The following is a 25,196-nucleotide window of genomic DNA, read 5'->3' as shown; positions in this document are numbered from 1 at the left end:
AATATGAATACAGTGATTGTTTTATTTACGTCCAGTAAACATGAATACAGTGATTGTTTTATTTACATCCAGTAAATATGAATACAGTGATTGTTTTATTTACGTCCAGTAAATATGAATACAGTGATTGTTTTATTTACGTCCAGTAAATATGAATACAGTGATTGTTTTATTTACATCCAGTAAATATGAATACAGTAGGGGTGCACCGGATAGTCCCTCCGGCTCCGGCTTCTGCCGAATATCTGGCATTTTTTACTATCTGGTGCTATTCGGCTCCGGTCGGATATCACTACCGGATAGTAAACCGGATAGTAAAAAATACACCTATTTAATATGCATAAAGTGGACCTCGTTCCATTACTGTCTGTTATAGAATGTATTAATGCTTATATGAAAACAAAATAATGTGCTTAAAAATAGAGCCATTATGAATATGCACCAAACTTCGTTTATTATAAAGACAAGGCGTGTTAATAACTTAATATAAATAGAGATGAAACTTTACATCATAAATGCGCTTTACATACAGAGCAGCAATGGATGGCACTTTTTTCAATTTGTCTTGACCTTTGAGTAAGTTAGTTAACATGTTAAAATGCTACATTCCTTGACTACGTCATGCTGACCAGACGTCTGTCTAGCTGTGCGGGTATATCTCCAGAGGTAGAGATGAACAACTCCCACCCCCTTTTATTTGTTTAGTCCATCACATTGAGTTTTTTATGGGTGGGTAACCACAAGTTAAATACGATGGACGTAGGTTTAATGTCAGCGTATTGACACTCTCTAGTGGTCACACCTTTCGAGGGAACTGAGTTTGTTTACTTAGTAGTTAATCTTTATTGGGGGGGGGGGGGGGGCTGGACTACAAGAGCCACACCTCTAATGTAACCAGGTATATTTCTAGATGAACAACTCCCTTCCCCTTTTATTTGTTTAGCCCATCACATTGAGTTCATTGATTGACAGGTGACCCCAAGTCAGATACGATGGACATAAGCACTCTCTAGAGGTCACACGAGGGAACTAGGTTTGTTATTGGGGGGGGGGGGGGGGACTAGACTTTACATTATAAATTCGTATTACATACGTAGCAGCGATGTCTGGCACATTTTAAAAGCTTGTCTTGACCTTTGAGTGGTCTTGTAAACACGTAATATTCCTTAACTACGTCACGCTGATAATCTGTCTAGATGTGCGGGTATATTTCCAGAGGTAGAGATGAGCACCCCCACCTCCTTTTGTTTGTTTAGTCCATAACATTGAGTTCACGGATAGGCAGCTGACCACATTAAGCCAGATGTCAACGTGTTGACACTTTCTAGAGGTCACATCTTATGAGGGAACTGAGTTTGTTTACTTGGAGTAGAATTTTTATTAGGGGCGGGACTACAAGCCAAATCTCTATAAGGTTAATCTGGTATGAGTTTGTTTATTATGAGATAGGTTGTCAATCAAGGGTCTGGTCCACAAACCAAATTGTTAAGACATATTGACACTGTCTAGAGGTCACTAGATGATGACACTAAGTTTGTTTACTTGAAGAGAAATGTAAATTAGAGCGCTGAACTACAGGACACATCCCTACAAGTATTTTGTTACACAAGCCACGGGTATCAAAGTGGCATGCAAGGGCATTTAGTAAATTAAATAGTAATAATAATGGCTGATAAAAAGTCATCACTTATATGGCGTTACTTTAATGTCAAAACAATGGACTACTCTAAAGCAGTTTGCAATGCTTGTAAAATAGTAATGTCACGTGGTAAACCAGGCAAACTTAAAGACTTCTCAACCACCACTATGATTAGTCATCTACGCTCGAAACATCCAGACTTATTCAACGAAATGACTGCATTGAAATCAGCATCAAGTAATATCACTGCCTGTGCCAGTACGTCTACGAGCTCCAGTGATTCGTCAAGCCTCACACACAAGCAGCAACCAGGGATTAAAGAGGTCTTAGACAAAGCTAAATTGTGGAATATTAATAGTGATAATGCTAAACGCATTCACTTGGCCATAGCAAAGATGATTGCACTGACATGGAACCTTACCAAGTAGTTGAGAAGCCTGGATTTATTGGACTTTTAAAAGTACTGGAGAAAAGATACACTGTGCCTAGTCGCAAATATTTTACAGAACGTGTTATTCCAGATATCTACGACAATATTTCCTCAAAGCTTCGTGAAATGCTATCTGATGCTAAAAGCATCGCTTTCTCAACGGTCACTTGGACAGCTGATAATACCACCGAATCATATTTTGGTTTAACTGCCCATTGGTTGAATGAGTCATTTGACCGAAGCAGCTATGTTTTGCATTGTACAAAATTTAATGGCCAGCATACGGCTGCAAATTTGCTGTACTTAAGATATTTACTAAGCCATTATCTGTATTAGATACAAACCAGAAGCGGTTTGTGGCCTTTAAAACACGAGCCTAATGACAAGTTGATGGTGTCAAATACATGAACACAAACATCTACCCACTATACAACTTAGATTGTACTTATGAAAGATTTACGCTATAAAACCAAGAGTGATCTTTACCTTTGAAAGATTTACATTAGTTACATATATGTTTATATATTCTGCATGAGTTATCCCACATTCTACTTTACAATACATACGCACACACCATCTCATTTTACAAAGATTAGTTTATGATAAACATATCTGTAAAAAAAAATGCTGTTCATTTTAATTTATCAATCAGTGATAGAGTTTAAAGTAAGAAAGTAAATAACAAAATAATATGAATATAGGTATGTTATATAGAAGATTTGCAAAAACGTCAGTAAAACGAGCTGTTTGAGTCATGTAGGTATCCGGCTCCGGCCGAATATCTAATTGTACTATCCGGTTATATCCGGCTCCGGCGGGATATCAAAAAGTACTATCCGGTGCACCCCTAGAATACAGTGATTGTTTTATTTACATCCAGTAGAAATGAATACAGTGATTGTTTTATTTACATCCTGTAAACATGAATACAGTGATTGTTTTATTTACATCCTGTTTTATTTACGTTCAGTAAACATGAATACAGTGATTGTTTTTTTTATATACAGTATGAATACAGTGATTGTTTTATTTATATACAGTAAAAATGAATACAGTGATTGTTTTATTTACATCCTAGGCTGTACTCTGAAGCCAAAGCAGCAGTGATGGATTATCAACTGACAAAGCAAGCTCTGATCACCGCCTTCCAGCAAGCCAATCTTGGACTTTGGGTGAAGAAACCTCCAGAACATGATGAGTTCCCTCTGGTGGATGTATAAAACCCTGACAGTGCCCGCTTGACCTATGTCTTACAGTTCTTGTTATCTTGAGGATCAGTTTTAGTGTTCAGTGTCCAATGTTGTCCATATTGTAAACATGTAGTCTCTCACACAATGGTTGACCTTTCACCTTATGTTGTTGTACACATTAGTATCAAATTGACTTGATGTCATTACACTTAAAAATGGATACCAGTATAGTGAAACTAAAATGTCCAAAGTTTTAGTTAATGGAAACATTTGCTCAGGCAGCAAATGTTACCAAATGAATGTTGAGGAAACAGGATAAGTAGATTTTTGTCTTATTTTCTCATATTTCAGATTTATCTATAACAAACGTTTGTTCAGTACAAGAACATTATGTCCATTCCATCCAAATGGTAGGAAAAAGGAAAATTATTCTAATTAATATCCAAGAAAATAGATTTACATTTTTCTGTTAGCAGTGGAATTCATTCTCTTGCTGTATATAAGACCATAGACCAGATTCTTTATACAAAATGTTCACAGTGAGTGCATAACAATATGATTATTATTTTATATATTGTGTATCACTGGGTCCCTTAACACTGCTGCCATAGACTGTTAGCTCTTCCAAGAATCACATCTTCTTTTTAGATGCTGGCTTTGATGTAAAAATCATAACATATTTATTTCCTGTGAAAAATTAGTTGCAACATAAAAATGATTAGTCCTTTTTTTTTTTAAAAAAAAAGAGCATAATGAAGACACTGTTTTTTTATAAATATACTGATGAATATTATTTTAGTAATATGTAAAAATCATAAACCTATTTATTTCCTTTGAAAAATTAGTTACAACATTAAAATGATGAGTCTTTTATTTGATTGCAAGAGAAGGTCATAGGTTATATTTGAAATATACTGATTTTAGTAATAAATCATATTACATGTTAAGAAGTAAAACAAAAACCAATGTCTCCTTCTGTCTTGAAGAACAATGAATGTGCCCAGGGGAACTACTGGTGTTTAGTTTAAAAAAGACAAAAGCTGAACGCCAACACTGAAATGTTGGAACTTGCCGTAGATGTAGATTTGGCTCTTGATGAGCTTAATAAAGGCGGGACTAAGTTTAGGCTTCGATGTGTTACAAAACAACTTTTGTAACTTTGTAACAAATGGAGAGGGGCAGTGATGCCATGACGTACATATGGGGACATTTTTAACTGTTGTTGTTATTTGTTTGAAAGACATTTTTAATATACCCCATCATTTATTGTAGTTTCAAGTTTGTAGTTACTATCTTTTATTTTGTTGTCAAGTTCCTGTTGTAAATGTAATGATTCAGTTTTTTTTGTTTGTGTATGACCTAAAAGAGTTCTTCTAGGGCAACTGACACCAAGAGTTAACTGACATTCCAGATGGTAATGTTATGTGTTAGTTCATGTTCTGAGACAGTTCAAAGTGGAGTTGAGCTATAATCACTTCACCACATAATTATCTCCCCTTTCATAAAGTTTGTAACCTACTGTATAAACAATTCTCTTAAAACCATAACATTGTTGATGTCTTTTTTTTTTTTCAAAGGCCTAAAAATCACACAACTATTAAACATTTATTATATGTGTCAATAACTTTTGTTGACTTTTATTTTTTATCAAAATTACCCCTATATGGAAGACCTAGCTTATCCCATTTTTTTTTTATTGTTTTTGCTTGGTACCTTGGCTCGTGAACTCTTGAATCTAGTGTTTACGTTAATTCATGAAAAGTTTATCCAAAACCAACTTTTAAATATCCAGCTGCATAGGGAGACGCCGAGTTGGAGCCCTGAATCTAAAACTCTAAATGTTTGTCCGTGAGACAATTATGTAACATGGGTTTCGCACTATTGATCACTGAAAAGTTTTTTTCTCACAAATAAGTGCTTGTTATTATTGTGATCATCGTTAACGCAGTAGCGTAGATAGGAAATTTGGGGCCCAGGGGGCTTGACCTCTATAGAGGCCCCTGCATTTTGACATTTCACATCATGACATGAGATAATGTAAAAACAATTTTTGGAAACTCATTAAAGGAAGCCCCCTCAAATGGGTGCCCGGGGGATTCTCAAATTTGGACCCCCCTTACTATTACCCTAACTATGCAACTGCGTTAACGCTGTTTTCGGAGATTTAGAAATGTTTCTGCAAGCAACACGGAGTAGAAATCCATTATCTGAATCTTGAAATTTGTCAAGCAGTGACGTCTAGCTTTGTAGGTCAACCAGTTCCAGTTGCAGCTCTGTCTGGGCACTTGGCACATTGGCCGCAGATGGATTTTCGACACCACGAACATTGTTCAATTTGAACACGATCATCATCACATGGTCCAGACTGAACACCTCACCACATAGATTTTGTTGGTGATTAATTAAATGAAACCAGAGGTTTGGTTCATTTGACTTTTTTTTTATAACTCTTCTGTCAGCCCTACTTGTTGCACCAACAGTTTCACTCCTCCCACTAATTTCTCCCAAGCAAGAGAAGGATCCTCTGTGATGGTTGAAACTTCTTTGACAGGACTTTGCTTGTGGTGGTCCTATGCATGCTCCTCATAGCGACCAACTTCTTCGATTTGAAAACATGTTTTTTCCATGAATAAATACCAAGATTTTGAGCGGTATCAGATGTCAGTAGAGTGGCAATAGAAAACATTTCGAAATCAGGCTTGTCTGTTGTATTTGAATGGAGATATCTACCCATATCTTTCTCTCGCCTCCCAAGAGAAATGTTGACAACGTCAACAAGATTCATTTCAAAACAATTCTTCAATCTATGCTATTATAGCAAGAAAATTTTTATTTTTTTGGGATTCGCCGTGAGAAAATGTTCTTTTTGGTAAATATTTTCATCAATCCACCATTCTAGGAGAAATCTAGCAAAACTGCAGCCTTGTTTGTTTATATGTTTGGTTACATAAAGCTATTTATATCCTTTAAAAAGAGCCAATCTATCTTTATAAAACCAAATATGTTGGCTTAGTGGTGCAAATCATTACTGTAAGGTAGAGAAATATAAGTTGTTTTTTCAAACATTTTGTGGAGAGGGGAATTTCTACTCTTTCTGCGGGCCGGTTGGTTGGTGTCCCGCAGGCTGTATTTTGGGTATCACTGAGTTTAGTAACAAGTAATACAATAGTAACACAGGGATGGATGAACAGAAGACAAAACAAAAATATACTTAAGAATGATTTAACACAAAGTTGTTTGTTTTTTTTTTGGTCAAGTTTTTATTAGATCTTTCAATACAATGGAACATAAGTTGAAAATATAAAGAAAAAAAAAGATGCCTGATGAACAAAAAACTAAATGACCTTTATTTTGAAGACACTGTGTAAAAAAATAATAAACTAGTCAATTCTTTTTAAAGATGCCAGTATTTTATATAACATTCATTTACAAGTCAAAACATTTCATATCAAACAATAGCATGAAGCTACTCTATAGTAAGTACAGGTCACCCTTAGGAAATATATAAAGGAAATAATGTCTGATGATATCTGGCTAGGGTGTTTTCAATTATACATCAGTCCAAGGTTTTATGTCACAGTATTTACATATTAAACTAGTCCCACTACATGGTGTGACCATCACAACATTTGATGTTACAGGGCATAGTGTACTGTCTGGTCGAGAGAGTAAACTTTCTGATCCAGTGGATGAAGTGTTTTTATAGATATCTTAATATATACAGAATTTAAGTTTACATTATGGGGTTGATTTTTAAAAAAATATGTCGAACCAGGTACATGAATTTCTGCCAAGCCAGTGAAATTTCTTTTAAAAATATGCCCCATGGGTTTGGAATCTAACCCTTACACAACACAGTATTTGCTGTTAGGTCATCAGTCAAACTAATTTTGATATCAACTATTCAAAGGCACAGCATACAAACACTTAAAATAAATAAGTTCCATGATGTTACAGAGTTTTTTCCTCCTTTGTCTTTCAAAACAACCAAATCATTCATAATATTCACATTCTAAAAGGCAACACTATGGACTAAATCTCATTCATTATATTCATTGCTAGTTTAATGCAGGTAAAACAAAAAAATGGTAGATATATAAAAAGTTGACATATTTAAACAAGTCAAGAATATGATAATGAAAGACAAGGCTATTGACAGGATCAAGTCAACTAACCAAACAGTCCAACTGTCAAACCAAGACATCACTAACACTCAGCCAGGCCAGACAAACAAGCAATACTGTTTTATGTTACTCCATTCCAAACTGAAGCTAAGTCTTGACACAAAGTAGAAAAATGGGTTCACAAGAACAAATAGACACAAACTTTTTGAGACCCACCAATTTCTGGATGGTCAACAAAAAATACTAATAAGAGATGATAAAAACACAAAATACAAGTTGAGCATTTCAACTTCAATGCCTTAACAATGAAATAAAACAAAACCAGCAAAATTATGGTGAGAATGGAATGGTGATTGCACCACACAGGAGACGGTTGTCTCTGACATGATTCTGTGCCACATAAACAAAACTTGAGGTGAAAACTTGGATGTCATGAACAATTCCTAAGACCAAAAGCGTGCTCATAAAGTTGGGGGAGATGGTGGGGGAGGGGGTGGCGACGGCGGAGGCAAACCTTTAGGCAGCGGCGGTCTCTTGTACTCCAACTTTTGGCGAGACTGTCTGTACATGAGGTCAGGCGGTGGGGTGATGGGAGGGTGTGCATGGGAGCCATCATCTTCATCATCATCATCAAATATGTTGTTGGGCAGGGTGGAGGAGAATGCATCATTGATGCTGAAACCACTGTTCTGGTGCTGCAGTACCTGAGATGAGACGTTCTCATGGTGCCTCCCAGAGGTTTCCAGCCTCATAGCTTTAGAAGGCCTCTCCTCAAGGTAGTCAGGGGCAGATCTCTTAGAAGATTTGCTCTCATGACGGGAGCGGTCGTGTTTAGAAGAATGCTTCTTGCTTTTATGATGGTGGCTGCGACTGTGGTGACCATGATGGTGTGATCTATGTGACTCTCTTTCGTGTCCATTTGAGCTATGGTCACTTTCTCGCCTGCTGTAGCTGCTAGAACTATCCCCTGATCTGGGAACAGAAAGGCGAATTTTCAAACCTTCAGATTTCTTCTCTAACGAAGACAGTGAAGGGGATGACTCGTCAATAATTTCACCTTCTTCAAAAGGTGTGTTAGATCTTGAAGACATTTTGGACCCACCAGGGACATGATCTCCATCAGCTGTATCAGACTTTAATGGTTTTATTTTCAGCTTCAAGCTTGGCTCTGTATTTTTCACATAATGCCTCTCACCAGATGGGTCAAGCTTCACTTTGATTTTAAGACTAGGAGCATTGGGACTGTCCATATTTTGAGGTGTGTTAGCGGCACTGAGCTTTAAGCTTTTCTCCACAGGAGAGTTGTTGGTAGACCCTGCTAGCGCATCAAAAACTGTGTCCTCTGCCATTACAGGAACTTGGCTTGAATCTTCAACCACTGATAGTGATTCATTTGCTGCTTTAGATTTGGCACGCTCTCTATACATGGACAAAGATAGTTTAGAAGCTTGCTGCTGTAACTGACTGCTGCTATCTGAAGACTTTACTTTTTGTTCAGGGGGTGTTGAGTGGCTGGGAGCTTTTGCTATTTCTGAACTATTAACAATGGCATTTGCATCAAATTCTGGAGGGCTTTGGGTTGGGGCAGAAGGGGATGTTGAAAAAGGTTGTTCTGTAGATTCCTGAGCAGATATATAATCAGCAGCAGACTTAGCTTGCTGGTGTCTGAGGGCTATAGATTCTTCACGACTGGGTTGGGATTTAGAGCCCGAGTCAGGTTGTCCCTCAGGACGTGGCTGAGTGTGTCGAGCTGGGTCTTGGTGCCTGTGAGGATCTTTCTGTTTGGATACATCATGGTTAATTCTTGAGTGATCATGGGAACGGGATGGATCATGTGGTTTCCCAGGGTCTGCATGGTGTCTGCTGGGATCACTGGTTGGTCTGCTTGATGTGTGACTAGATGAATGAGTTGTATGATGTTGATTAGATGGCCTGCTACTTGGAGCTGATGCTCCTGGATGTCTTGGCTGAGGTTTGCTGCTGGTCCCAGGTGGAACTGATGGTGTGGGGTTCTGTGGTCGTCCACTTGGATGTGAGCGATGCTGCTGTTGGTGGTTGTTAGGAGGGGCAGGGGCAGAGGATGACGTTGGCGGTCGCATCTGAGCATTCTGTGCACGAGAATGTGAGGAGTCCTTAGATTGCCCAATAGATGCTGCAGCACCAAGGCCACTATCACCAGCTGTGGTACCCTGTTTACCATTAGGACTGCCAGCTGCTTCCTGTCCCGTTGAAGATGTCTGAGAAATGTCTACATTTTGTTGTAATGGTCGTGCTGGGTGAGTTGCCAATGACGAAGATGAAGAAGGGTGACTGACACTACTAGCAGCAGCCGCAGCACCAGACGATGTTCCTGGGATCTGACTTGGTTTTGTTCCAGGAGGTGCAGTTGAAGGGCCAGCTCTTGGAGCTGCTGCTGCCTGAGGCCTGTTGTTATTAGCAGTTCTGGACATCTGAAAGAAAAAAAAATTGTCATTGATTTAAAACAACTTAATACAAACAACTTACTAACCTGAATCAACATAACACACAATATCGTCAGGAAAAAAATCACGAAAGAAATGGTGACCATTCTGACACCCTTAACTATGGAGGAAAATTTTGCAATGTGATTTTTTGTTTCAAACATTATGAAACAATTTGTTGTTTTTTTTGAGTGACTGATTGGTTAATATTTTAAGAATTTTTAATTCATTCACCAATGAAATTAAACATGCAGGCCTTACACCCTTTAAATGGACTTCTAATGAAATTGTAATCTAGTATCCTTTAACCCTCTTTCCTAAGCTATCCTCCTACCATTGAGTTGAACCCATCATTGACACTTCAATTGTTGATGCTTTAATGCTATTTGTTTTGTATTCTTTCTTCACAATAAAGTTTTCCTTTGCATAAATATGTTAAATAGCTTCCCTGAGTAAAACGTCCTTCCCCCCCCCCCCTTTTAACGTTTTTATAGAGAATGATTTTTTTTTTAAAGCCGGGTCTAAAATTTCTTAAATTAAATTTTCTTGATTTTTTTTTTTGATAAAGGTGACATGGGATAATGAGATCAATAATCATTTTGTTTTTAAATGAGTTGTACGCGCTTTTAGCCTGATTTTGCTTTAAACTCAGTGAGTACCGTAAGTCCTCATTTAACGCCACATCTGTTTAACTACGACGGACTTTCAGGAATAACCATTAAACTCCGACATACAACCAAATTTCAATGGCCGACCAAGCAATATTTTTACATTTCAGTGTACTGAGCAGTGGCAGCACAGTGGTGTGGTGTGTTCGATAAGCTGGGTTGAGACAGTTCATCTCAGCAACGCATTCTCTCTTTCTCACACCATAATTACGCAGCAGAACTGTTAGTTTTTTGTTTTTTTTTACAATCAAAATTTATCCCATCAACATGGATGAAAATAACATGTAAGTGGTTAGGGTCTACACTACAAGAGTAGAATGTTACCTCCTTTATTAGAATATTTACCACAAGAATATATAGTGCTGTATCAAAAGGGAAAAAAATTTACTACATACTCTGCTATTAAAAAATTATTAACACCTAACCCACATCTAGGGTCACACTTAGCAACGAAGCATGCTTTCTTGTCCCATACCCCATCTTTAAGCAGGTACATAGTGTAATTTACTTTATACACACATATTCAGCTATTTAATGTCTTCAAAAAATAGGATATTATTTGCTGGGTATTTTTTTTATGAAAGGAATTAAATCTACCGAGATGTCTTTACTTTACGCAATACGTAATCCAATAACACCAGCGAAAGGTGGAACAATCAATACAAGTCAACGCTGATGCTGAATGCCAAACAAGTTTAATAGCAATGAAGTAACCACCAAATGTTAGCTCTCTACATTTATCAAAGGCTTCCTATCTTTAATGCGTCCTGGAAATAGTCTGTTTACATCGGCTGATATTTCATTCTGTCTAAAACCTATTCTTGTTTTTACTAGTCACGTCATTGTCTCTTAAGTCAAAACTTCCCCGATTTCTGAAACATAATTCCTTACCGTACCATAACAAGATAAACAATTTTTTTTGTTTAAATGGCAGAAATAATGATGAGTCAGTCATTGGATTAGATCATTTACATATATAAATACATGTTAAAATTCTATTATTGCTAAACTATCGTATAAAAGTGTGTTGGGAGTCTTACCCTGGATAAATTAGTCATCCATGATGGCAGAAGAGGACAGCCTTTGATCAAATTGAGAAATTCTTCTGAAACAGCTGCAAAACAAATAGAGCACTATTTATAGACACATTCTACTGTATACATACAGACACAAGAATAATTGGAACTAAACTTCCAACAACCATACAAAGTCTTCTGTTGATACTGATCCAATCAAGCACTTGCTGGTTGGTTTTTTTTTAAAAACTTACTAACAAAAAAAACTTTTAAATGTTTAAGGACAAAGTATGAAACAACTACTAGACAATTGAGTTTCTCTAGTCTACAGAAACTCAATTGTATCTATATTTCTTTTTTAAGTTAAGGAATCTTTTTCATTTTTAATGTAGGTTTTTACAAGATCAAGTCATTATTCTAACATGAAAGCTAATTCAAACACCCATCAAGTGGGAAGTTTATAACATTGTTTACATGTTTTTGGCACAATTTAGGCCATGTCGTGCCCATTTACAATGCTACTGAAGACATGCCTACCCCCAAGACCCAGAATGTGGAACACTCGGGTTGAGAATGTGGAATTTTGGGCCCCCAATGTGGAACATACACGCGTTTACGTTTGTCAGCCATACTGTACGCAGTATAAATAAAACTTCAATTATATTACTTTAATAACAATACTAGTTTGCTTTTTATACATTAGATGTAAATAGTATAATATAATTAAAAGTAAGAAAACCTTTAATTCATAATTATGTCCTTTGTTTGAAATCAATAGTTCTAACTCCTATGTGATTATTCTAGATCTACTTGATTATCTATCCTTTTCTAGGGCTCTACTCTAGTCACTCTAGATGTTGGCTCTAGTGCTAGATCTAAAATAATTTAAGAGTCTGTCTACTAGTAGTACTAGTCTAGGACTAGACCTACATCTAATAAGTCCTCTAAGTCTAAGAACACAGATAATAATAAATATATCATAGATCTAAATATTTATGTCTAGATCTATGGACTTATTGAGAACTAAATTTATTACATATGATAATGATACATAGAAATCTAGAGATCTATCACCTTCTAAGTCTATTTCTCTAGATACTAAGATAGATCTAGATTTAGTATCATCTAGACTCTAGTAACTAGTTAAATCTAGTAATCTAGTGCTAGATCTAGATACTAATTTATTTAGACTATGTAATAAGTAGATATATAGCCTTATTTAGATCTAGGCCTTAGCCTTACTGTGTCTAAGTTAATTAATTACATTTAGATCTAGGTCTAGATCTAGATCTCTAATAACCTATTTGAAAAAAAATCCTTCTCTTAGAATAGAATTACCTAAGAAACCAGTTGAGTTAGTCACGTTAGTCAGAATAGCGCCTTTGTCGGGAAAAGAAAGGGATTTGAATGGAAAAATAGGTTTATTAGCACTTACTAGATTCTAAGAATAGATCTAGACCTACAGTACTAGATCTAGATGTAGATCTATGTCTAGATCTAGCTCAACCATATCTTCGTAAATTTAGGACACACCGGGTCCGGGAGGAGATGAAATGTAAACAATAAACACAGACCTAGATATATTTTATTTTGCATTCAGTATTTTCATTTCGCATTATTAATAAATAATGAAAAATCAGCGATTTTTTTTTTTGTGTCGGAATTCAGACTTGGCGGAACAAAAAATCGTGAATGCGGAACATGTGAGCTTTTTTGATGCTTTTGCGGGACGGTTCCGCATAATGCGGGACTGTGGGCATGTCTGCTACTGTCACATTCTGAAGAAAATGATTGATTGCTTGGCTGTCTCTGTTTACAAATGACAACATAATCTTGGAAATTTAGAACTAATGGCTAATTCTATCTTGGTCACTTACATTCAATTTCAGCAATATCAGTCTGGGAATGTAACACCTGGTACCATTTCACATTAGGGTCTTTCATGGAGACAAACTGGGGAAGAAACAGAAGAGGAAGGTTAGAGACAGTCATGGAGACAAACTGGGGAAGAAACAGAAGAGGAAGGTTAGAGACAGAGTGGAAGGTTAGAGACAGTCATGGAGACAAACTGGGGAAGAAAAAGAAGAGGAAGGTTAGAGACAGAGTGGAAGGTTAGAGACAGTCATGGAGACAAACTGGGGAAGAAAAAGAAGAGGAAGGTTTGAGACAGAGTGGAAGGTTAGAGACAGTCATGGAGACAAACTGGGGAAGAAAAAGAAGTGGAAGGTTAGAAACAGTCATGGAGAATACATTTAGCAAGCTAAGAACTGCAAAATATGAAAACACACAACTAAAAAGGATAAATCAACTTACTCTAACAGAATGAGCTTTAGAGGCGATGTTTAAACACATAGTAGCTATAGTCTCTGGTTTATATTTCAAACAAAGCATTGTCAACTGTGAGCTATAAAAAGATGGGGAAATGTTAGTAAAATGTTTTTTCATAGATGACATGAAAAGAATATTTGAGATCAATAATATTCAATTGTTACTTAGTAACAACCTACCTAGCAGTAGCCAAATTGTATGCATACTGAGATATATCTTTTATATTTTCAGCTGTAACAGAATTGTATGGAATGTAAATCAAATTTGCTTAGCCTAGTAGTAAAAATTGTAAAACCTAGTTAGTACTTCTTTCCACTATCTTATACACTAAAAGTTAATGAAAGTTTAGTAAACGTGATAAAGGTACATACCTCCTAACAGAGCACACATTCGTATAACATAATTATGTGGATGCACAATTTGGAGCTGGAAACCTGTGACAGTTAAAAAAAAAAGAAAGAAAAAAAAATCACATTAAAATCACATTTCTAAGAAAGTAGCTACAATAAAGTATACACTAAAATTTAACATTTACTCAACTCGAAATTCCATTTAATTTTATACCAAATATAACATTTTCTGATAGCGGACAGAAAAGTTAGTTTAATCATAATAGAGTAGTGAGATACAAATGAGAAAAATGGATAATTCCATAGGAGCATGGAAAATAATTACAGAGAGAAAGAGAGTTGATATAGTGCTAAACTAGGGAGTTAAATAAGAATAAGATTTTAAAAAGTAATGAAGTAATGTATCCAAGATCAGCCCATTTCTTCCTGAGCAAATCTCAGTTCAAATTGCTATTCATATATGGTTTCACACTGTTAAACTACTAGGGAACTGAGGTGGGTTATCAGCACATGTTTTTTTTTATTCATCTATTAATTCAACTGGCTCAATTGGGTCTATGAAATTTGGTGGGAAAAGCAAATGCACTCAGTCATTGCACTAGTAACAGGACACCCATAGTTAGTTAACCTATTGCCTTAAAAAATAAAACATCGTCTCCCCTAGGACCATTAGGTCTCAAAGGGAACTTTCTGTTTTACTTACCAATGACTGCATAGATCTCTGTCTCACACTCGAGGACAAGCTTCCTCATTTCCTGGTAAGCCTGTCGGACAAAGATAGACCCACACATTTACTAGTACAGGTCATATGTGACTTTGTCTCGACTTAACTATTTGCCATTATAAATGATTGTGTCTTAGAGATGTGATAATTACATCTGGCTGGTGTCAGTAAGGATGTTGCAAATGTGCAACTCACACTGACTTCTCAACTGCACTCATATTTAGAATACACACTAGCATTAACTTTTTGTTTTCTACTTTTCAATTAACTTTTTGATATTCAGTGATGGGAAATGACTGGAAAATATTTGAAGGAAATTTTCTAAATCCACATTTGTTAATGTGCATATTACAGTAACCTAAATAAAGAGATGCTGAATTCTTTTTAAATTATGTAGAATGTAATGATATTGACTATATTACTACATTACTACTGTGCTCACACACACAATTATCACAATTATTTGTACATTTAGATGGAGTATCTTTGACAGGTTTTCTTTCTTTTTTGCACTTGGCATCTAGCTTTATATTTGGTCCAGACGACCATAACAACCACTATCACCTTTCATTCTTTTATGCTGTCTTCACATCGCTTTGTCTGTCTCTTCTTTTCCAGGTACTGCTTTAGGAAGAAGGTTTTTGCTAGCCCTGAGGACCTTGTGATATGCTCATAGTTTTAGTTTGCATTTTTTTTTTACAGTAAGCAGATCATCGTGGGGGCCCAATACTAATCCTATCTCTAATCTCCTCTGTCTATGTATGTGATCTTTCTGTGGCATCTCAATTCTGATTAGAACATGATAGTTCCAAAGAGTTTAACTGGTGTTGTGACCAAATCTCTCAAACAACTATTATATGGTGTGTACAAAAAACATGCTTCACTTCTACAATCCTGTTTCTTTTACAAGTCATTTAAGTGTTCAGAAATGATAAAGAACTTGACTCTGAAAAATTGCCAGACAGTTTTTGAATTTTAACTGAGTTCTTAACAAAGAGCAAACAGATCAGAAGCAAAGCGCAAAAGGCAATATTAAGGTTTTCACTTGGTCCTGCTACCTGACATCTCAGTTGGAGGTTGTTTCCAAGAAGATCTAGATATACTAGACAATGTGCTAGTCAAGCATTTGCATGAATTAGACCCACAAAGATATTAACATCAACTTGATTACATCTATTGTCTATATCTAATAATCTATTTGAAAATCAGTTAATCTTATTTTGCCTAAAAAATTTAGTTTTTAATATTATCTTTCTTGTAAAAATATTTCAGATCTTTTAAATATTAATCTAGATTTAATCTACTCTATCAAAATCTAGAGCTTAATCAGATCATAGATTTAGACTAGAACTAATTCCCATCACTGATTACTAAAAAATAAGTGTAATAACAGGTTGTATTTTTTTTTTAAATAATAGAAATAAATAAAACATTTGCTTAGGTCTAAGTTTAATCAATCAAAATGTTACAAAAGTCACTTACGGTGGATTCTATGTTGCAGCTATTTTGAATCAAAGCTTCCATTTTCCCTCTCCACTGGCTATCCAACTCGTAGGTAAGAGGATCATTTCTGTCTAAGAATTCTCTATTTTTGTTGCTCTTAATGATTTCAATGGCTGTGCGTATCAAATGTTCCAACTTTCTGGCACTTTCTTCAACTTTACCTCCAGCAAAAGCAAATCCTAATGCAAGATGCTGAAATATAATGCAGTGATGACCTATACAGTGACATAAAAAGATAAAACAAAAAAAATAATTGATCTGGTCAAGCAGGTGAACTTGAAATTGCCTTAAACAAATGAATTTGGACAGTTACTAGTCCATCCTTTACATCTAAACATCTAACAGAATGAAAATGAGCACAAAGTGAACAAAGAAAAAATTTCAGGGTCTCGGAAAGTCTACAACATGAAATCTGTCAGCAGAATGGCGGAAACATTTAAGTATTAAGGTGCAGTGAAAAATGGCACAAAATTACAGAGAAAAAGAATGCACCGCTAGCAGAGAAAGAAATCAAGCAAATCGACAATCTTCAGCTAGAATGGCCTGTCCAGTGTGCAGCCAAACATAGCTCTCAGCAGACACATGGGGAGGCAAGCACTTCCCTCTGAAAGACAAAAGTGATCTTCATCCTATCACTAATCTGTCAGGTCATTAATGTTAAGAAAATAATAATAAGTCTTGGTCTCACACTTAAGAATATCATTCAAGGCATTAAAGAAAATCTCTTTAGGTTCTATAGGAGAAGGGGTATATGGGAGAAGGTTTCTGAGCTGCGAGGATATAAACTTATTTTGTTGGCAAAATTTTTTTCACAAGAAAGAATTTAAGAATTGATAGTTTGGACAAATAAAATAAGCTTTCTTTTTTAAATGCTTAGTCAAAGACTGTAACTGTAATCAATTCAATTACTACTTATCCTTGAACTTTATGCTAAAATAGTGTTAACAACAAACAAAGGAAACAGTTGTGTAAAAATTAAGGGTAGGAAAATGCTTTATATTTAACAATAAAATGCGACAGTTATGATTTATTTTTTTAATGTTCTTCAAATATTGATTATTGTAAGAGTAAAGTTAGTGAAGTAAAAGTTCCCCAGTAATTAATTTAGTAGCATAATAACTTTAAATATAACAAAAAGATGCCCCAACACACTTTTTTAAAATGAAATTAGCATTAAAAATTACTTACGACTCTAGGAAAGTCCTTGACAGTCCGAAACATGTAAAATCTGTGCATAAATATGACACTTGTGTTCACAGCTAACTGTGTTCTGGTAAGTAAATAAAAATATACATGTAACTAAAACAATTGAAAACCATGTAAGGTTATAATAACCTTAATAACCTGAAATAATATGGCCATGTACACATGGATTGTATCTACTTTCGCTTCGTTTTTTTTTTTTAATATTATTTTTAATTTTAACTGATTTCTACTACAATAGCATTTGGGACTTGGATCAAGATTCACCTGGCTGTCTACAGTGTATAAGGTGTGTTGGGATGGTAGTAGTATATTAACGTTTCCTATTTTTTAATACCAATAGCGTGAAGTTTATTCTTAATAGGAAATTTTAATTTGTTCTAGACAATAACAAATAAAAATAATGTCAGATTACTAAGAATCAAGCTTACAGGCCAGATTTCAATCCAATTGTCTGTATGAGCATGGCTTGCTTCTGACGAAAAGTTAATTCCTGCTCCAGACTTATACCACTTTCCACACTTGGTGTGTTCTGCAATTTCTCCTCCGAGAAAAGCCATTTAAAGTTGCAGCTGAGGTCTTCCATGTTCTATAACAATAAAGAAAGGGAAATTAAAACGTTTTTAAACCCTTAAGAAATAGAAAGCACTAAATTTTAATTTTAATTTATTTTAAAATATTGACTAATTAATAAACAACATCAAAAAGTAAGTCTTTTTACAAATATATTTTCTTAGTGGATATTATACAATTCAGCATAAATATGGAAAATATTAAAGATAATATTTTTTTACAAGTGAAAGAATAGAAAATGCAATAATCTTACACCCTGCTAAGCGTTAAAAATATTAATGTACAAAAAACTTTTCAGTATTTAGTAGTGACAAATAATGTTATGAATGATCAGTGGGGTTATTTGATAAAATAGGCAATTCAAATTTTTAAACTTGAGATTTTATTTATTTAAGTTTCTTAAATGCAATTAGCTTTTCAACAAAAGACCAGACTTAACAGCCTTCTTTGTTTTCATAAGAAATGAGATTGTGCTTATCTAAGACCACAATATAGGAGCTTCCAGAAATGTTTCTGTTCAAATATGATGCACCCCCCCCTACAGAGGATTCTCAGAGACAATATCTTTCTTCTATTTTTACTCCTAAAAATTGCAAACTACTGTTCAAAATATCACTTTGTTGAATTTTAGTTTATATGAAATGACATTTTTTCTTAGGTTTCATTAGCATTAACCAAATATAGTTCATGTTTAAAATCAGGAAAAATCAGTAACATGTTTTGGGTGAAAAAAAAAATGGATGAAGACAAAAAAAATAAATAAATAAATAAATAAAAACTTAGTATTTCTTGCGGACACCTTGTTAAATTACCCATAAACCTTTATTGATGTTTGTTTACAGCGAAACAATATTAGTGTGGTGTGCTTGTAGTAAGATCCCAAAATGAAAAACCTTGCTAGAAGCTACATAAGGTGTTGAAAGGCAGTTGGGAGTTTAAATGTATGTATCTAGTTTGAAACAAACCAATACTTCGATAAATATATTTCTCATAAATAGAAATCACTGTAATTGAAGCTATTATGCTTGTTTATATAACGCATTGCACATTATAAGTCTTTTTCATCAACAAGCTTTTTTTTTTCTAAACCTACAGTACTTTTAAGGGGAATTAAATTGATCATAGTGACATTACAACTGTTCCATTTCCTTACTTTTCTGTGCCAAATTGCTGTCATAAATTTTAACCACTCAGACTTATGCTATAAATTATCCCCATGTGCATGGCAGAAAATGATATTCTCATCTTTTAAAGGGTATTAAAGAGTTTCTTTTATATGCATTTTTAGTCCAATAGGTTATTGGTAATATTCTGTTTGATAGGTTTAACTCATCAAATACCACAAGCACTCAGCACCAATCTATTGCCCCAACCTGTAATATCTAATAGAATCTGCATCCCAATTCTTACCCAATACTCCTATCAATTAGCAATCAACATAAATGAAATAGCAGATAGAATAGCCACAAAATGACAAGCTAAAAATTGAGAACATTTAGACATTTTTGTGTGCTTGAGTGTCATACTAACTTCATCTGTGAAATTAATACTTCAGCATGTTAGTGATATTGTAAAAAGAATGTTTCTGTCCTCATTCAATGCATAAATAAACTTTATTACAAAATATAAATCTAGATCTATATTAATTCTTAATAAATGTTAAAATTTTTCTTGATAAGCATCTGTTGTTTTTTTAAATTCAAAGTGAGTAAACTAACATCAATGACAGAGACGTCAGAGAAAGAAAAAGAATGAAAAACCTAACACCCAGAGACAGAGGCTGATCTTATTCTCTAGAATTAAATTTAGATTGGTTCCTATAGTATAGCTAACATATTAAGAACAACTAGATCTAGATCTACTTGAAACAAATGTTTAGGCTTAGGATTAAAAATGATTGTGGGGAACACAAAATTTCAAACTGCAACTTTTAAAATTTCTATTTAATAATCTCTTGACTCTCGAGTTTAATCTACCTGATAGATCCTAATGAAAGTTTAGTCTACTGATAGATCTAAATATTGATCTACGACTAAAAACAGCTCATAGTGATTAAGTAGCAACATCAAATATTCTTGTGTAACACAAAAGTATCATGACTATTGAGTGTATTCTATTGCCCTAAAATTTAAAATGTAAAGACCATAGCGTCAGTCTTAGTCTTAGTGGGTAAGAAGAGCATGGTCAGGTTCCAAGACAGACAGAATGTAATATGAAGCAATGTTTACAAATGAATCTTAGAGATTCATTTGTATAAAACGATGCTATGACAAGTACATTTTGCTATTCTGGAAGCAAGACAGCTACGTCTTCTTGCTTTAATACTCTTATTAAAATTCCATGTTGCGCAGTTTATTGCAACCCGCAGTCCTTCGGTAAAATGGCGGAAAGAAAGCAATCTCGCATTGAATAAATTTGGAATTTTTTATTCGTTAATAAACGTTACTAGACCCATGAGCGTAATATTTCCTAATCAAATCAAGATTTTAGCTCTTCGGTTAATTTTGTAAATTATTCTTTTACAATTAACTTTTTTTAAAAATTATAATTAATTTTAAGTAGATGTAAATCTAGGTCCTAGATATATAGATCTAGTGCTTTGGAGGTCAACGAACTTTAAAGGAAATGGTGGATTCACATGGGTCGTCAGCACTAACGGTGGGGAGATAACTTTCACGCCTGACCTAGATATTTACGGATGTGATTTAAAAAAAAAAAAGGCATTTTTTCAATCTAATCTTTAAATACTAAAATATTTAATTATAGATCCAGATTAGAAGTATTTAAAAAAAAGGAAAAAAAAAAACTTTAATGATTTATTTCACAGACGTAATCTAGATCTAGATTTTAAAAACGTCTTCATATAGATATCAATAATTATAATAGATCCACATGGAGAGAGAGCATAAAGGAAGGGTCTCGAGTTGCAGATGCCATACACAACAGAAGCAGAAAGAAGGGTGAAAATGCAACGGCGCCTGGTGATTACATATGCCAAACCTGCGAACGCAGCTGTGTATCAAGGATTGGCCTCTATCACACAAGAAGTTGCTAAGAGAAAAGATCGTCTCTCGAGACGTAAAATGTCATAGATAACTCAAGACAATAACTTCGTATTGACTCTTCAATTCCAAGTATTCTTGTTATAGTAATAACTTGTAGGCCTACTAGATCTAGTAGTACCAAGAACTTTGAAATAATTTAATAAGGCAATTTTTTTATTCAATTTGAAGATATTAAACTGTTTAACTTTAAGAATAGAATAGAATAGATTTGGTGATAACTACGAGTAAGTAAGTCAGTTATGGTTATAAACAGAGGAGTGAAAGTTGAAGGACAAGCTGGAGAGAAATGGCAGAAAGACATGTAGTTGTAAAGTTAGTTGTAGTTTGTTTAAATTGTTCAAGATATCTCTATGCATCTACATTGAACTCTCTCTATATATATATTGTCATTAAAAGATACTGGTATTTATTCAAGTTTTCCTTAACTTCTGCATTCAGAAATTAATACAATAGGGCAGATATTAAAGGCCACCTGCCCACAATTAACTAAGGTGTCATGTGGCTAGCACAATGACCAACTGCTTTTACTTTTACCAAACTAATGTCAGGTACCCATAAGTGCTGAGTGGACTGAATAACATTTGAACCTGGGACCTCTGGTTCAGAAACCAGGATTTTTACCACTCAACCACCATGCCTCCAACAGTTGGAATGGTGACTTAAGCCACCCTGTCCCAATTAAGAGTCAGTCATTGCCTAATAGGTGCATACTTTGTGCGATTAAGAGGGAATTATGACTCAAGATGCCTCAACTGCAGGGAGGACAAGAGGCAGTAGATCACATTCTTGCGTGACAGAAGACAAGGAAAAGAGAGAGAAAGAAAAAAAGGTACATGGTAAAGTTACAGGTTTTTTCTTTCACATGCTTTAAAGAATACCTGTATTTATTAAGTGTCAGAAAGGGATTTTAAATAAGAAGCTACAACCCAAGAACATAGAGTTAAATATTTTTAGCCTGTTTTAGTCTCAGAATGATTATCATGGTACAAATGCCTAAATATTTAGAAGGTGAACAAAATTTCTAGTGATTGAAGAAAATGAAAAAAAATATATATAAAATTACTACTCACCTTCATTTTATCATACTCAGAAATCTCCTCTTCGTTTTCTTCTTCAATGTTCACCTGGTCCAAGTCAGGAATGCTGTTGGTGTCGCATGATGTTTCATCGTCTGTGGAACTCCACATTTGAGCTTTCTGGGTATCTTGTTTAGCAGTCGAAACAGATTTCACAGTGTCCAATAATTTTTTTTGCTCATTCAACAGTGTAGTCAACTCTAAACTACACTCAGGTTTTTTAACTTCTTTTACATTTGGTAATGGGAAACTAGATCTGCGATCCAATGATTTTTGGGGATTGGCAGGTGCTACAGAGTAAGGTCCACTCGATGGCACTCTTTGTAATCCTGGTGCTGGTTTGACATCATCACTGCTGGATGTTTGAGAGGCAGTTCTTGGTCTAGGCTTCAAGTCTTTGGTGGTCGGTCTAGGCTTCAATTCTTTGGTGGTCGGTCTAGGCTTCAATTCTTTGGTGGTCAGCTTAGATCGCCTTTCAGTTTGAACAAATGGAAGCTTAGTTGGGTCAAGTACTTGTAATGGTCCTTCAAGGACAACATTTGTGATTGGTTTTGGGGTTGAGGCAACCAATGAGGGCACAGCTTGAGTTGACACTCCATTAGAATTCACAACCTGATCTGGCTTTTTAAATTCTTGCTCAAATTTAGGCTGCTGCTTAACAGAAGGGAGATATTTGTTGATGGAAGCTGGCAAAGGCAAGGTTGATATAGCTTTTGTCTCCGACGAGGAGATAAATGAAATTTTGCTTGACGAGCTAGTGCCAGAAGAGTGACCAACAGAAAAGGATGGAGCTTTACTGGCAGCAGGAACAACAACATGATGGCTGTTTGCAAGGCCTCTACTGGGTTGAGATTCTGCTACAAAATTAATCCTGGCAAGCTGTGGTTGTCCACCATATGGCTGATCAATCATCACCAGAAGATCATAAGATGGCTGGCTGTGTTGGTACAGTGCAGGAGTAGCTGCATTGGCCATTGTATGTGATGCTGATGCTTGCAACATGTCAAAACATTGTACACTCTGTGTAAATACAAGTATACAAAATCATAAGGTTTAAATAATAAATAATGTTTAATAATGCATTACCAAATTAAGTTAACTTGGTAAACAATTTTAATCTAATCAAAATGTGTTAAATGAGTGGTGATAAATAGACACTTCTTAAGATGGAAGGGCAGAGCTAGACTCCTTTGAAATTTGTAAAGTTATACTCGGATTAGCCATAAGACTTCGACTTAAGCCTCATGGTTGTAAAAATGTGGAAACTGATGACAATTTAAATTGCATGAGTTTGTGTCACATTGTGCAGTTTTAAAATACCGGTAACTTGAATTCTGGTTTCTTGTAAAACAGTGGAAACTATTATAAATCTTATTCTTACTTCACCATAATTAGAACATAAATTTTCGTTTCAATTTGTGTAATTAATGTTGGAGTTGGAAAACCAGTATGATACAAGGAGCCCGGAAATGGGTTAGAGAGTTTTTTTTTAAAAAGGAAGCTGTGACCATTAGTACAAGCAGTCACGAGCTAACAATAAGTTTCATTTTAAACATTAAAAGCTACAGAAAATATATGTTGTATATACCGAGATATACTATAGTTTATCTATATGTTCTATATAACCTCAGTGCAACTAAATCTAAATCTAAATTTATTCCACGAATAAATTGGTCGTTTAGATCTATTTGGTGTTTCTAGGTTAAGTTACACGTGCTCTAATTTCTAAATACAGAATGAGGCTAACCGTTTTAGGAAATTTCCAAACGAATTGAATCACGTGACATTTTTGCTCATTGGCCATTAGCCAAAAAAATGCGTTTATGAACCCTCTCGCCAAAAAATAGTGGCTGTGGCGTTGCAAAATGTCTATATCTTGAAACTTATGAAACGAATCTACATCTCTAGCTTATAATATTATTTAGATTATCTAATATTCAATAAAATGATCTAGTTCTGTGTTATATTATTGAGGTTGAGGTTGATAATGGGAACACAAAGTCAATGTGTCTACGAGTTCTAAAAAATCATAAATTTTTCAGTTGACTTTTGACTACGTTAGAGACTATTCAAAGTATACAAGTAATAGTATAGTTAAATAATAAGTAATAACTTCATATTCTATGAGGCCAAGTTCAAACTAAAAAAAAAAGTTCAGTAAACTTTTCAACATCCTCGAGTAATTTATTAATTAGGGTTATGTAGCATTAATAACTGTAAATAGGACTACTTACAATTTAGAACTTTTAAATGATAGAAACACGAATCACAGGCAACAAATGAATAATCCAAAAGAGAATTATAATTCCTAATTAAAGAAATATGAGAAGGTAGCGTCGGTGTTAGTCCAGCAGCACTGTAAGAAATGGCGCAACTTTCAAAACGAAACACGGTGGGGTACACACCACGACTGACCAGTCTCAATCTCCGTGTAAATCTTTTATTTATAGCACATTCTTTACCTACGCGACGTAATCAGCCTTGGATTGTAGCCCTCGGGGGTGGGGGGAAGGGTGCGCCCACTTTCATTGTACCGTGACCTAGAGACTACTGACCAGCTGACCCGGCCTGAAGGCTACACGCACAAGGCACAAGCGAGTCTAGAAACGGTTTGGAGTGGAGGGGGTAAGGCCTACATTCGACTCGTTACACAATGGTCTGCAAGGCTGGCGTTACTGTGTAAGTCACGCTTGGATTTTTTTTCCCCGTGTGCAGGTCAAGCAGTGGTCTGAGAAATGCATCGGTTTGGCTTCATGTGTAAGCTCACTTTAATCAAACGAAATTCCACATTTGATATTAATGGAATGGATTTGGTTATTAATGTCTTATCTTGTAAATTCCAGAG

General features: G+C 35.1%; 2 protein-coding genes across 5 annotated transcripts in view; one reads left to right on the top strand and one right to left on the bottom strand.

Annotated features, from left to right (window-relative positions):
* Positions 1-4,845, top strand: part of LOC106066233 (double-stranded RNA-specific editase 1-like) — a 74,017-nt gene extending 69,172 nt beyond the window's left edge. Inside the window, exon 12 of the mRNA XM_056004225.1 lies at positions 3,148-4,845. Coding sequence (XP_055860200.1) covers positions 3,148-3,289 — 142 coding nt within the window. The 3' untranslated portion in view covers positions 3,290-4,845. The remainder of the gene's footprint in view (positions 1-3,147) is intronic.
* A 1,646-nt stretch (positions 4,846-6,491) lies between these two features.
* On the bottom strand, positions 6,492-24,710 carry LOC106076102 (cyclin-T2-like). Of its 4 annotated transcripts, XM_056004220.1 has the most exons (12): positions 24,586-24,710; positions 22,346-23,369; positions 18,069-18,226; positions 17,623-17,704; positions 16,414-16,626; positions 14,911-14,971; positions 14,229-14,291; positions 14,037-14,088; positions 13,843-13,933; positions 13,407-13,482; positions 11,554-11,627; positions 6,492-9,833 (listed from the first exon to the last, which is right to left on the bottom strand). In XM_056004220.1, the coding sequence occupies exons 2-12, from the start codon at positions 23,351-23,353 to the stop codon at positions 7,845-7,847; spliced, it is 3,867 nt and encodes a 1,288-aa protein (XP_055860195.1). In that variant the 5' UTR covers positions 23,354-23,369; positions 24,586-24,710; the 3' UTR covers positions 6,492-7,844. The 4 variants fall into 4 exon arrangements, with proteins under 4 accessions (XP_055860195.1, XP_055860199.1, XP_055860197.1 ...); XM_056004224.1 differs by lacking the exons at positions 22,346-23,369; positions 24,586-24,710 and adding an exon at positions 20,536-20,619; XM_056004222.1 differs by lacking the exons at positions 22,346-23,369; positions 24,586-24,710 and adding an exon at positions 20,488-20,617.
* Between the last annotated feature and the right edge of the window lie 486 nt (positions 24,711-25,196).

The sequence above is a fragment of the Biomphalaria glabrata genome, chromosome 11, assembly GCF_947242115.1.
Source record: "Biomphalaria glabrata chromosome 11, xgBioGlab47.1, whole genome shotgun sequence".
In the NCBI taxonomy this organism is placed as follows: domain Eukaryota; kingdom Metazoa; phylum Mollusca; class Gastropoda; family Planorbidae; genus Biomphalaria; species Biomphalaria glabrata.
The sequence above is the reverse complement of the archived record's forward strand: the minus strand, read 5'-3'. Positions and strand labels throughout refer to the sequence as shown.

Bases quoted from the DNA above. Each gene is read 5' to 3' on its own strand.
- LOC106076102 (XM_056004220.1), bottom strand. From the start codon at position 23,353: ATGTTGCAAGCATCAGCATCACATACAATGGCCAATGCAGCTACTCCT. The intron at 17,705-18,068 runs GTAAGCTTGATT...TTTACTTACCAG, and splicing joins ATTGGATTGAAATCTGGCCT to AACACAGTTAGCTGTGAACA. The intron at 16,627-17,622 runs GTAAGTAATTTT...ATTATATTTCAG, and splicing joins TCAAGGACTTTCCTAGAGTC to CATCTTGCATTAGGATTTGC.